Below are 14,992 nucleotides of genomic sequence, written 5' to 3' on the forward strand. Positions count from 1 at the left end.
ATTTTGAAAAATAATACGCTTTTATTACAATACCCAGTAGGTATATAGAAATATTATATACGGGCTAAACTTTGGTGTAATAGAAAGAAAAATAGAATACTCGCATGGTATAGATATTATTAAACGGAATAAAATCATAATATATATTATAAGCAGTATATAATATCATCGTATTCTAGATATATTTTTATGACATTATTTTTAAGCAACTTACAATAATAATATATTAATGGTTTGATGCATAGAGTGACATATGCGTTCGAATTGAGGGATAATGTATTTTTATACTAATGTTCTAACAGTATAACCTGTTTATGTACATACATATATTTTACGCTACTAAATAAAACGCTTATTAACATTAAAAATAAAAAATGCAAACATAAAACAGAAATAATTTATTTATCAAAATCGTCAATAAATTAACAATTAATAACACGTTAGAGCAAGCTGGGCAAATGGTTCGAGCTGAACATTTGGGGAAGCAACTTAATGTTTATCATTATATACACGAAATTGATTTAATAGTTAGTTATGACTAGATGCGGTGAAACTATTAAGGATATGTTATAAATTTTGTGTATTTTTCGGCAATAACAAAAGTAATATTCAGCTCTTTAAAAGACCAATTAATCACAGACAAATTAATAAATTATTTTAGCCTCATTTAAAACTAACACTCATCAATAGCAATTGAAAAACAATTAAAAAAATAATAACTTAACACTAATACTTATCATAGCGCTAACAATACTACTGTAGACGTTATAAATTCAATGTGAGCGTTTCTGGTTTAGTTTAGTGTAGAGAAAATATTTATATCTACGTCGACAGGCTTATTTACTAATTTTGTACTTTAGGATTTCGTCATTTTTATAAAATCATAAGGCAATATTGTAAATAGTTTAGTTGTCGCTTACGAACACGTGTATTTTACGTTATATCTACTCATTATCAACTAAGTTCTGTTACATCTGTTTGATAAACAAGGCCACTACTAAAGGCACTCTGTAGGTCATGCGACTTGACATCGTTCTCCATGACCTCAATCGGGTCAGATTCCAATCAAACGTTGATTTTTATACTGCTATAATTTTACTTCCATCGTAGTATTTGTAATACTTATTCAGTTATATTTTGTTTACTACGATTGCTTCAATACTTGAACTCTTTAACGCAACACTTTATATCAGCGGGGTGGTGCTTGAGGTGGCCCCTCTTCTAATTTACCCCACACTACGTTACACATTTCTCGCACAAGAGCCTGTTCACCTGTATCCAAATCTGGAGCAGGTCTCCTTTTCTCTCTCTCTACTCTTTCTCTTACTTCTAACACCTGTAGTGCACGAACTACAGCCTCTGGTCTTTCATTAAGACCACTCCCTAAGCCCTTTTCAGCTTCTAATCGCCGCACTTTCTGTTCTAAATCTCGTACATACTGTACTGTACGTTCTGCTAATTGTGGATGAGTAATCGATACCGTGGACGTGGGAGGTCTAGGAATTTCTTCAGCATTTGTGCCGCTACTGCTACCATCACCGTCATCCCTCTCTCTTCCGGCTGCTCTTCCACAGTTAACACACGTACTTCTCTCCCTTTCTTCGTCTAAATAAAGACATAATTCTTTTAACTCCAAATTATCTCTGATAAGTTCTTGCTGCTTGTCGTCTAGCTCTCGTAATTTATTTTGATATGCTGATACTTCTTGTCGCATCACAGACGCCGTGTACCTACCGAAACGCTGCCATTCTCGTGCCAACTTACGACCTTTCTGTCGATCGTCGTCAAGAAAACAACATAAGTCACGTAGTTCTTGATTGTCGTCACTTAGACGGCGGTTGGCCTCTTTCAATGCTTTTATTTCATCTAAAAGTGTTTGAATTTGCCGTCTCTGATCTGTCGACTGCCTCGTACCATCTGATTCGATTCGTTTTGTGAACTTCAGCATATCCGCAGACCGCCTGTGAATTTGTTCTTCTTCTAAATTGCGTTGGATCCGCTGGGTATCGTCAGCACTTCTGGCACGAGCTGTAGCTTCCACTGGTTCGTGAACAATTGCTTTCGTAACAATCTCACCACCAGGCCTAAGAACACGAAGCGCTGCCGGAGGAACCGGATACCCCACAGGGTATCCTTGTAGATATTTCACTTGTGGATACGGTCCGCTTGGATACAATACTGGCATGGAATTTTGGACACCTAAAGGATATTGCAGTTTACTAGAATCAATAGGTTTTACGGAATTCGGAGGTTTGAACTCTTTCGCGCCAGCCTCTATAGTGGCTAGTTTGGAACCCGCTGCGGCAGGTGGCGGCGGATGATAGCGCGGTGGAAAGTTGACCGGTTCCGGGCCCTGTTTACCTAGTCGTTGTTTGTGCTTAGTGAATTCTCCCGTATTTTGTCTGATTGACATTGTCGTTGGCACCGATTCGCGAATAGTCATCAGCTTAGTCGACACTTCGCATCATGCAGTTTTCTAGGTTCATTTCCAAATAGTGAGGATTGCGTTCATACATCAACTGTGGCAACATGAGTTCAACGGCTGGTCCTTGAATGAACGGAGTAGGGGAACGCCGCCGGCTGCGTAGGTTGTGGACCGTGGCATTCACACTATTAACTCGGTCGTGTTGTTAAATATTAAACCGCATGAAACATTATCAATTTGTTTGAAATATGTAATACTTATTGATATGTCATGAATACGTTTGTAGGTTTTGAGGTTGTTTTTATATTGCTTAAACAAACAGGTTACGTGCAGTGCTCGGTATGGCAAGAAAACGCGGACACACGCGGGACGCGTAGTTGTGACTGGCTGCTTCGTTCACTCACTATACCTGCGGGCTGCGACAGCTCCGTCTGCGCAGCGCTCGCGACGTCTCGCTCTACCGCGCTCTCTCTTACCTGTACAATGCGACGTCTGTGTGAGCGCGTGTAACCATTCATTTGCTAAGATTACTTAGAAATACCTTTGAGTAATAATACGATTTTGTTATATTCGCTTCAATCATTGACATATCGTTACATAATTAAAATTTATTTAACACTTAATCTAGAGTTTCAGCTTTTAGATATAATTATAAATACCTACCTACATATATAGCATATAATAGACAGAAAGTCATCTAGTTACAAAAAATAATTTGACACTACTTGAACATCGCTCATAATTTTGCAGCAATAGTCAATTAAATAAAATTATTCAAGCAGTAAGTATTTAAAATAATATGTACTACAACTTTCTTAATGAAATATTTGTTCATATAAATACTTCAATAAAACATACTAATTACTTTTATAGCTTATATTCGCTTAGTTCAATTAAATATTAATACCGGTTAATTATCGTCTAATTTATTTACTTTCTAATTTTATATATATAGCTACAATTATAACGTACTTCTCTGCAAGCTGTATTCGGTATAAATAAAAAGAAATATACGAAATAGTTGACACCCGCGATCTCGCTCGCGTTTTAGGAGTTGGTCTTCGTATATTAAGCATAAAAAGGTAGCACATGTCCTTTTTAGAGTTCAAGCTTGCTTCATTACAATTTTCATTTAATTCGGTTCAGTGATTCGGCCGTGATAGAGCAACAGACAGAGAAACAAAGGGACTTTCGTTAACATAGAGTCGGACATAAATTTTACAATAGCTTTGAAAACTAATCAGAATGTTACCATCATCATTTTAATTAATTTAAATGTCACGATTACAATAAATTTAAAAATATGCACGATTTATTTTTTGTTTTTTTTCTTGTCTTGTCCTTGTCATGTAACATGTCCTTGCAAGAAACCGCGTACACATATTACACAAAAACAATATACCACGGGCACAATGAATTTTTGCAAAGCTTTTTATTTAGGTAGTTAATAATATTTAACTAGACTACCGACTACGTCTTTATTAACTTTGCCAACCTTATGAACCAAATGGGCGATAACAAATCGCTTCGTTTGTTCGTGAATTTTGCACAATTTCGTCTGATCTATGAATGCAAAGATATTGTACAAATCAGCCAAATAATGCCATAAATACTCAAAACCATTTACCTGCATGTTTTTTTCAAGTTTTGGACATGGGTACTCAATACATTTACGATGATAAAGGACCGAGCCTATACTTAAGGTAAGGTAAGGTATAAGTTTGTTTTTATAAGGTTTATTTAAGATTGATAAAATTGCTGAATATTTATGTTTCAATTTTTATTAGCCTAGTAGCTGAAGATATTAACGCGCTCTACAACTGGTACTCATATATACAATAAATAACTATTTTATTCCTCTTCCTATTACAAAATTCCTACGTTTATATTATAATAATAATCTTTTAAGTTATATATGTACTTACGTCTTTTTAAATATGTATTTTATGATGTAAGAGTATACGTGTTATAAACATTTGTAATATAAACCATTTAAAACAATAGATCAGTACATAAATAATTGCAATAAGCAGTAACAAAATTAAGAGCGTTAAGTAGAGCTTCACAATAGCCGCGAGTTACCCGTAGAGTAAAATATCTCTGTTTTACTTCTCAATATAATTCCTTTTGTCTTTCATCTCAATAGCCGACTCTGATCAATTGATGTGTACTCGTCTTCTTTTTGACCACATAATGCACCTCACTCTTCAACTACCCGCAGATTATCAGGAAATAAATCGACCACGAAAAGACCCCAAGACTTGCGGCAGGAAAGCTAACGTTTAAATCTCAGACAATCATTGACATAGAGTACTGTGAATGTGATTATGGTGATGATATTTTGATTTATTCGAGTAAAGTTAATTTATTTATGTTACATGTTAATTAATATTGTGCCTCGCTTATATTTGGGTTTTCTGTATTTCTACTTAATATACAGAAATACGATATTTTAGAAAAAACTGACGCCTCAATAAGTCTCTCCCTGGTCTTGGGCAGCGGTTCTGTTATACCATTTTGAAGTTCAAGCACGGTTCATTTCACTGATATTTCATATACCGCACATTGCATATACGTATAGGTTGTTGCTTGTAAAAGGTGGTACGTACTTGTGAGCGCCTCATTAACGTTCGCAACCTGTACTTACTTAGGTTGCGCCTGCGCCTCTATTCGGTATTGTTAGCCACAAGGATGGCACGCGTACACTTCACTCGAACGCTCCTTTTATTTGTGCTTGCGATTTGTGTTTCTGGTAAGTACATTTTTTCTAAACTTTTGAACACAATAATTGATCGATAAATCAAAAACATTTTATGAAACACTTTCATATATTTTTCCTTCAAAGATATATAAAGTTATACGTATTAGATTATACTAATATGTATAACTTTTTGATATACGTATTAGTTATATTCAGTTAACGATATAATTGATTAAATACTTTTATCAACAAATGTTATTTTAAACCTATAAATATATAAACCATAAACATAAATAACAATTATTTTCACCTTATGGTTCATAAAATATGTTTGTTTTTAGATATCAGCGCACAACGGAAACCCATAAAAGAGGCTCTATTCCTCAATAGTGACCTCTTTAACAACGCCACACTCGAGGACTGTGTCTGGAGGCGTGAACGCGAGCCGTGTCCTGATCCCAACGTCACACTAAACTTATACACTGAGGCTGAACCGTATAAAAAACAGGTATTTATAAGTATTCATTTTGGATTTGCAGTTACTCATTTTGCGGAAGAAAGGTGTTATCTTATTGCCTTCATAATAAACGAAAGGCTGAGATAGCCCGGTTTATTTATTTTTCAACCTGACTTGTAGACTTTCAATTCATCAATGATATATTGGAGAAAATTTAATTCTCCTTTTAAGAATACAATATGTTCTTGCTACTTGAGCTTCAGTAATTGGAATTAAAATTGACATTTTTAAATGCAAGTATTCTAATTCTGAATAAAATAGTGAATGACACATACATTGTTGCCTCAATAGATCAAAACTATTCGTCAGCAGGATCCGAAACGATTAACGGTTGACCAACTGTAATAGTTAATATGTGCATAAGCTTGACATAATACTGTCGTCCTGCTGGAAATATAAGAGAAAATGGAGAACCAAGAATATTAAGTTCTCAGCGAAATCTGGTGCTGAGTTTTTAACTACCACAAATGTTAAATCATTAATTCTTCGCGAATTCGCGAAGAATTAATGATTTAATAAATAAGATCCACAAAGGTTCGATGAAGGGCAATCATTTTTTAAATAAAACTTATAATAACGTGTTCATGAAAAAGATTCAAGCTTTGAATAATAATTTTCTAGTTAAGTAGTAAATCATTTTTTTAAACATCCAGTAAGTAGGTATATTGTAATATTTTATTTATACAATGTATTACTTATTCTATTTCGTTTTTATTTCATTAAGATTATGATACATGGATGTCGGAATACCATGACGAATTATCAGTTTAATGTTGTTGAGAGATTGTCTGTATAAATGCAATGTTGCTAATTAATAACTGCGCATTGAATATGTAGGCAAGTAGGTAGTTTAGCATTAATGATCATTATAATCATTAACTTCAATTTTTCCCATGATGTTTATGTTTTGTTCTTAAATTTTGCATTGATGTTATAGTGATCATTTAAAATATATATTCATATCTCATATCAAGAAAAGAGCAGTTGATTTTGTTAATTATGCATTAGTTTACATAATCCTACATATTATTTCATTAAACACTACTAAAAATACAAGAAACGATCTTTAGCAATTATAAAGTATTTTTCTAATTATTTTTCTTTTCAATTATAATTTTATACAACAAAAATAACCGTATAATATAATTTTTACAACTCACACATACTTATTTTCAAGCATATTCAGATATATTTTGAGATATTTCACCTTAGATTCTTGTTTTATATAAATGCATACTTACTACTTTATTGTTTTAAAAATTGTAATATAATAAATTTATTTTATATTTTTACAAACCTGTAAATACAATTAATCTAAACTCATAAAGTTGTATATATTTAATTAAAAATATGTTTTCGAAAAAAAAAGAATGTGTCTTTTCAAACTTCGCTCGCCCTGATAAAGATGTATGTTAAATATAAAATTACTGAAAAATAATTTACACTAACATTGTGAGTTTTGCTGCAATATATTGTATAAAAACTTGATCGACTTTTACTTGCGACCGAATGAATAATGCTTCGTAGCCTAGGGGGTATTGACAATAGCGTTTGAATTTTTTAGGTTTTTATTAAATCCTACGTGAAATAAAATCAGTAAACAATCAGTCGATGGTCCTCTTGTACCTAGTTCATAGATGTATACACTTACACGTGCGCAGGTCCGTTACACGCGTTTAAAGAATACCAAATAGATTTTTCTGTTTAGAAAGTGTCTTCTTTGTATAAATTAGATATTTTTTTAACAACCACCATGAGCCAGTTAACCTAATCAAATAACACTTTTGTTTTAAATATTCAAATAAGATATAGATAACTGTATTGTAATCAAGAGCTGATATATATTATTTAAATAAACAGTAACACTAACTGATTTAATTAAATTTAAATTACAGAAGATTTACACGCGAAAGCATTACATAACCGTATAAAAGTCTCGAGCTTCTTAAAAGGTATAAACAAGTAGGTACCTAAATCTTTAGTTGATAGAGCCAGAAACTAGGCTTTTCGAATTTTTTATGATCGCAAAAATTTTCACTGTCTAATATTTTTTTTCACTTGTGACTTTAGATATAACTCTAAATAACACTTATAATTGTACTGGTTAGTTAGAGAGTTAAAAATGATACGGCATATTTGGAAAAAAATATAACTTTGGAAGAGAAATATACATTGTAAAATAATCTTGAATTTACTTTATAATAATGAATTAAATCGCGTAATCTATGTCAAATACACATGCGGTAATTGTTACACAATACATCCTTGCGGTACTATGTTCTGTAACTTGAGCATCAAACCTTGGCCCTTGAGAGAAACCATACACTTAACTTGACCTCAAGTATTGATCGAAGTGTAGTAAGACACTGAAAAGTTTGTAAAACAAATAATTATTAATACTGCTTTGTTTATATTTTATAAATATTAACAATGAAACGATAAACGATCTTGATTTACATTGTTACTGTGTATTGAGAATTGGGCTACTTAGTAATTGCTTATGTGTCGTTCAAAAATATATGAAATATAAATAATTAACACTGATACTTCTTAAATATATAATATTTAGTGTATCACAGTTCATTATGTTTAGATATACTGTCAAAACTGAGGGACGCGTCGCAAAAAGTCAAACATCGTCGAGTTTGAAGCGTAACTAACTGCCACGCACATCAAAATAATTAAGTTGATTCGTTTGTTTTAGTTATTTTGTAATGCGAAACAATCTAGGATATATAAATGATAATCTAAGTGTTACGCATTAAACATAGGTTGTGTAACTGGCTTTCATAAAATATTCAAATTTCCACGTTAGGCCCTTTTACGTGTATTATACAGCTACTACTACTACTACTAGTTATACAGCTACAATTAAATAATAATAATAAATGTTTATTTCATCAATAACCAAGACAGTACAATAATATCTCAAAGGTTGACTTCCTCTTTTGAGTGCCGTGAGCTCCCGTGCCAGAAGAAGTCGCTCTTCCTTAACACATTCATACCTACTTTAATTCAAAGTTATAAGATGAAATAAGCTAAGAATTACAAAAATACATATCTATATATATAATACTATGATAGTAATGACGATCTAATAGATTTTAATTGAACAAATAAAAAACAAAAGACAAATCGATATTTAGCATATACTTTAAGTTAAACTATAATTAATTTACAGTATTTTTCTATGTAGGTATTTGTTGTAACATAACTGGTATATGACTTGTAGCAATTTCTTCATCTCGTTTCTTATTCGATCGTATTGATTGCGACTGTTGTGTGCCTTTTTGTTTTGCATCAGAATAGAAATGACATATTTCGTAAAGGGCTGCAAAGGTCATAGCGCATTATTTCTAGAAACCGAATAATAACGAATTTAATTGTGACTTAAATACTGTGGAAGGCCTTGAGAAAATGACGTCCCTTGCTTATTTTAAAGTCACAAGACTATAAACTATAGGTACAAGACTTTACAAGAGGTTTTTGAATGTGTGCCTGCAAACCATACAAATGTCAAGAAAAGATGTTCACACAGAATTTCCAAAGACCAGTATTGTCAAACCGTTCTTTTGTAATACCGGAACGTTCTACTAACAAAGTGTTGCGCTGTAACCTAGATGAGAAGCTTTTAATCAGGAATCTAAACAATTTCTTTAATATTCAATTTTACAAAACGAAATTTATACCAAAAATAGAACAAACATTTTAAGAGAAGAACAGTCTTGGGTCCAGGAGCTCAGAATTCTACTAAAATAGCGGTTAGTTTATCCTTAAAAAACCAACATCCCCACAGGGTCGATTAGGCTTGACCTTTGGGTTAAATAACTAAAACAGTAGCGGAAGGCTTGGTCAATGAAGAAAGATGACCACGATGAAGATTTGTAAGATATCCAAAAATGTACGTCAGATTAATCGTAACTAAAGACATTTTATTTTTATTTATACAGGTTTCGATATAATCTCGGTTTTGCAACCGCAAGTTCGTTGCGTTTTTGGAATAAACATTCGCCTGAACGGCAAATACGATTCATTATCAATAAACTCTCAATTTATCAGTGGTATTGGGACTCAAGATTGATGATTTCCTTTCTTTTCCTTAATAGTCTATATAGTAGGTACTACATACTATTAAACAAAGTCCTCGCAGACCTATCTGTCCGAATACGAAGAAATTAAAAGTACACACTTACAAAAATACTCTTACTTATATAATCTTAATAAATATATTTTCATTAAAACTTGTGCAAATAATATTCTTCAATTTTGAAATATAACTTTCTACTTATCCAAAACGAACAGATATTATGTAAATCATACATTTACCTATTGGTCTCAAATGTCGCTTGTAGCCGAAATCCGATCAAATTTTGGCACATACTGCGAAAAATATTTTTATAAACATCTAAGGCACTATACCTTTCGAATCGTTTAAGACTGATTTCCGGATGGGATCTTCACAAAAAGGATCGATAAATTTTGATGTAAACTTATTTTATAATAGCCGAACCGACGGCTTCGCTCGCTTGGGCGAATTCCATTTGTGGCGAAAATTCAAAAGCAAAAAATATAAAACCCTGCATTAAGAAACTGTATCTATGGGTTGTATATTTCACCGTAAAATTGTAAATACCGTTAGATTATTATCTGTTTCGCTTAAATGTAAACTGTCGATAGATTGTGAACGTTTATTAAATTTGCAATAAAATATAAACAATTTCGATAGTTCATAATATTTCGATTATGTTAGAGTTTTTATAATGTAACTAAAAATCAATGCGTAAAATTGTAAGCTGCATGTTACGGTTCAACAATTCACAATCTCGCGAGATAGATTGTAATTTAACGATATTTGTAATTTTGCGGTGACATACCTACTTATATAAGATTTGGACAAGCAGACTTGTGCTCAAGCATGCTTCTTTTTAAAATTCATTAAAATAGTCTAACGGACAGACAAACAAATGTTTTAAAAACATCATTTTAATTGCTCGGTAAAAGAAGTACAGCTATCTGCTTGGTATAGAGTTTTTTGTCCGTAAAGATATAAAATATTTTTCAATTTACTGAGCTGGTTTTTCTACATAAAAAATAACAACTAGTTTTAACAAAATATATGTAACGGTTATGAGTTCCTGTTTTGAAATATCCTAATGACTATAATCTAAATAGCTTTCGTGCTTTTAATTTATTTAAAACCTTTTTTTTATTTTTCAATAAATATCTATATTTATGTTCCAGGTAGATCTATTTAGCGAAGACTGGCTGCGTCAAAGCAGTTGGGAACCATCGCACGAGACGATCCTGCTGGTGCACGGTTACGCCGGCGGCGATGATACTCTACCTATTGTTGTGCTCCGAGATGGTCAGTCTATCGCAATACACTAGTACTACAGACACTTACAGTAGGCGACTATTTACATGCTAATATAGTCCAGTACAATATCAAGAAATAAGTATATGAAAATATATTTTTTTTTTATTTCTTCGTCGTACAGAAGGATTAAGTTATCATTTTGCAGATATACTCAATTGAAATTAGTTTATAAAACTTTCTTTTGTAAGGCTACTAGCTGAGTCTGCGGCTTTACACGTGACATAAACTTCTTAACCCCCTTAAGGGTGGAGTTTCGTAAAATCCGTTCTTAGCGGATGTCTACACTCTATAAGAGACCTACTTGCCAGATTTCAAGTTTGTAATTTTTGTAGTCTCTGAGATTCCGTGATTAATCTGATTTCGTATACTTCAATTTTTTTTCGATACCTATATGTTTGATGAAAGCTTTGGTTGAACGCGAATACCAGTTTCAATAGCTTTATCTTCGACAACATTTTTGTTATGCAAGTGAAAGTATTCCTGCGCCCGCGCATATGGAAGCAGATCGGCGCCATTCGAACCGGCAATGCAGTTCGCACTTCCCACGACTTTCTCCCAACGCGGTTCAATACCCCTGACACAAGGCTTAGATACTTGACATTTCCTTAAAACTGAACCTTAGTTTTAGCCTTTATATGACTCTTTTAAGTACGGATGAAAAAGTTGTGTGATACAGATTAAAATGATATAAAAAGTAACTTTATAAACAAGAACAAAGGACTTGACCTCAATTTGGAGTGGTTACGAAAATCACTATTACAAGTATATAAACAATAGCCCATATGGAACTAAAAATGAATGTTATATTTAATGATATTCAACTTTTACAGCATATCTTCGTCGCGGTGGCTACAATGTTTTCATGCTGGACTGGGGGCAGCTTAGCCAACCGCCATGTTATGTCGCAGCAGTCCATAACCTTCGACCAGTAGCCCGATGTGTGGCGGAAGCGTTAGGATCTCTGAGGAGAGCTGGCCTAAGACCAGACCGGCTTACGTGTGTCGGTCATTCGCTCGGCGCCCACATGTGCGGCATTATGGCCAATTATTTGAATTTTAGGCTTAATCGAATTATTGGTACGTATTATAAAAATTGTAAATATTGTAAAATATTTTGTTTTTTGTACCTCATTATGTCGCTTAGGAAGGCGAACTGGATAATGATCTGATAAGTAACTGATTTACTCAAAGAAATTGGTACAGTAAGCGATATAAATCATTCCTCACATAACTTCACATAGCAAATGCCCCATCACTCTTGTTTACTAAGATGTTATGTCCCGTAAACGTGTAAATGTAACCGGAACACAACAATTCCAGTATTGCTGATTGGCGGTAGATTATGTGATGAATTGGTGATACCTACCCAGACTTGCACGAAGCATTTTTAAGTAAAACTAGGTCGAAAATTCATCAATCGATAACGATTGTTTTGAAATACTCCACATTACTTTTCAATTGGACGAATTGTATTTCTACTTCTTATAATAATATGTATCTGTGTGATAAACTTCCACACGTCTAATCGGTACAATACGTCCTCTGTTTATGCATACCAAGAATATTGAATTAGTTTATACTTGTATAGTTCGCATATTTTTATAACAATTATATTCGTTATTTAAAGTAAAAGTTATTTGTAGGTTTGGACCCAGCCCGTCCTCTCATCAGATCAGCGCCCGCTCTGCGCCTGGACCCCGGCGACGCGCGCGCCGTGCACGTATTGCACACCAATGCCGGCCGGTACGGCGAAGGAGCCCGGCTTGGACACGCCGACTTCTGCCTCAATGGTGGACGGAGCCAACCGTATTGTGAAGATACACCGAGTATGACTGTTTATAAATATTTAATACCCTTAGTCTCTCTTTTAGAGTGAAGACTTTTGTTAGGAATCTATATCATCTTTTGTTAAATTAATTTGATTTTTTTTTACGTTAAGATGCTTACATTATAATAATAATAATAAAGATTGGACATCACGGACATTACTCTAATCTCAGTGTAAGTAGCTAAAGCGCTTGTGTTAGGGAAAACCAGAAGTAACGAAGGTGCTACAAACACCCAGAACCAATACAACACAGAAAACTGAGGAACTTTTTCTATACGACTCGGTCGGGAATCGAACCCGGTAGTTCGAAGTGGCGTGACCCATGAAAACAGGTCTACACACTACTCGACCACGGAGGTCCTACTAAGCCTAACTTTTTTTTCACAGATGAAGCACTCTGCAGTCACGTGTGGTCGATCTGTTACCAAGCCGAAAGCCTGTTCCGGCCGCGGCCCGCGGCGCCGTGCGGGCGGCGCTGCTCCGTGCGCGTGCCGCCAGCGCGCGCCGCCGCCTTGCCTGTCCCCTTGGGCCAACCGACGCCGATGACGTGAGTAGCAAGAAACAACTCGAGCACTAATGCAGATACACTAAACTTATAAATATACTCAAATTCTCTTGGTGGTATAGCTTTGTGTAAACCCGTCTGGGTAGGTACCGCCCACTCACCAGTTATTCTACCGCCAAATAACAGTACTCAGTATTGTTGTATTCCAGTTTGAGTGAGTGAGTAAGCCAGTGTAACTACAGACACAAGGGACACAACATCTTAGTTTCCAAGGTTGGTAGCACATTGACGATGTAAGGAATAGTTAATATTTCTTACAGCGTCATTGTCTATGGGTGATGGTGAACACTTACCATCAGGTGGCCCACATGCTCGTCCGCCAACATATATCATAAAAAAACATGAACTATTTACTTAAAATGCATCTCTTGTTAAAATTAAGGTAATTTTTTATATTAATTATTATCCATCGGTATAATAGTTTAAGAATAAGTAGTAGTAGTAGTCGAAAAGGTCGCAACCCATTCCGATAGGTCGTGGATTACATTATATATAGGGAGATGTTGAATTCAAACTTTGAACTATAAGTTATTGTTTGACTCGAGATCCTTTCAATATATTTCATTGTCAAAAAATCATTAATACTTCGAAACCATTACTACTATTAGATATAATTTCTAATATACATTTACGATTATTCATATCTTATAGCGCATCAGGCGCCTACTGCCTGGAGGATTTCACGACGCCGTTCTGCCCGGCGACGACGGGGCTGCAGCAGGGCGACGAGCGCTGTTGCCTCGACAAGCTGTACGCGGCGGCCGCCAGCGCGCCCCCGCCCCGCGCGCGCCCCCGCCCGCCGCCGCGCCTGCGCGCGCGACACGCAGCGCCCCACCACGACAACAACACTTTGGACAGTTTCAACTATTAACGTGTCCTTTCAAATGATTATTATATATTTTTAGAACCAGAAGTAGGAAGTAGGTTAACCTCTAAAAACAATTATCTTTAATTTATAATAACAATCAATCTACCACAAAAGAAAAACATTTAGTCTACAACACAAATAACCATCAATAATCACATTACACCGTAATAATTATAATTGCAATTCTCAATGTGTCAACTACAAATCTCCCGCCTTTTTTTTTTTTAAATAGGGAAGTTGTATGACTTGACGCTGATGTTGCTTGTTTATTCCAACAATATAATATAACGTCTTAAGTGTCAACGAATACAATTTGACACAAATTTCAACCCGAAACGACAGATAACTAATACTATCGCTGAAAGAAAAGCGTGTGTTCGATTTTTTTTTTTTTGAGCGACGTTTCAACGTTTCTTTAGCAATATATTTGAACTAGTATGTATATTTTTGTTTCAAATGTAATAAGTATAATTTATTCATATTTCAACTTATTTAACATTCTAACTTAAATGTTTTGCGTTGTTACAATTGAATAGATGTAGGTATTAAGTTGATAAGTGTTTTTGACTAAAAATAAGTAAGAAAAAGTACAATATTTGTGCTATAAATTGTGTTCAGCCAAAGAATTATTATTGTAAAAATAAATTATTTTTTTATAAATTAATTATGTTATTTTTTATTTATAAAAAAAATAAATCAATATATTACAATT

At 34.1% G+C, this 14,992-nt stretch overlaps 2 protein-coding genes across 2 annotated transcripts; one reads left to right on the forward strand and one right to left on the reverse strand.

Annotated features, from left to right (window-relative positions):
• Window positions 1-383: 383 nt before the first annotated feature.
• On the reverse strand, window positions 384-2,946 carry LOC124531910 (coiled-coil domain-containing protein 85C-B). Its single transcript, XM_047106479.1, has one exon. The coding sequence runs from the start codon at window positions 2,441-2,443 to the stop codon at window positions 1,190-1,192; it is 1,254 nt and encodes a 417-aa protein (XP_046962435.1). The 5' UTR covers window positions 2,444-2,946; the 3' UTR covers window positions 384-1,189.
• Window positions 2,947-4,738: 1,792 nt separating this feature from the next.
• LOC124531645 (pancreatic triacylglycerol lipase-like) lies at window positions 4,739-14,945 on the forward strand. Its single transcript, XM_047106114.1, has 7 exons — window positions 4,739-5,177; window positions 5,468-5,634; window positions 10,885-11,008; window positions 11,851-12,096; window positions 12,663-12,845; window positions 13,235-13,394; window positions 14,064-14,945. Exons 1-7 carry the CDS (start codon window positions 5,117-5,119, stop codon window positions 14,281-14,283), a joined length of 1,161 nt encoding a protein of 386 aa, XP_046962070.1. The 5' UTR covers window positions 4,739-5,116; the 3' UTR covers window positions 14,284-14,945.
• Window positions 14,946-14,992: the final 47 nt, after the last annotated feature.

This window comes from Vanessa cardui, chromosome 8, assembly GCF_905220365.1.
Source record: "Vanessa cardui chromosome 8, ilVanCard2.1, whole genome shotgun sequence".
Taxonomy (NCBI): Eukaryota; Metazoa; Arthropoda; class Insecta; order Lepidoptera; family Nymphalidae; genus Vanessa; species Vanessa cardui.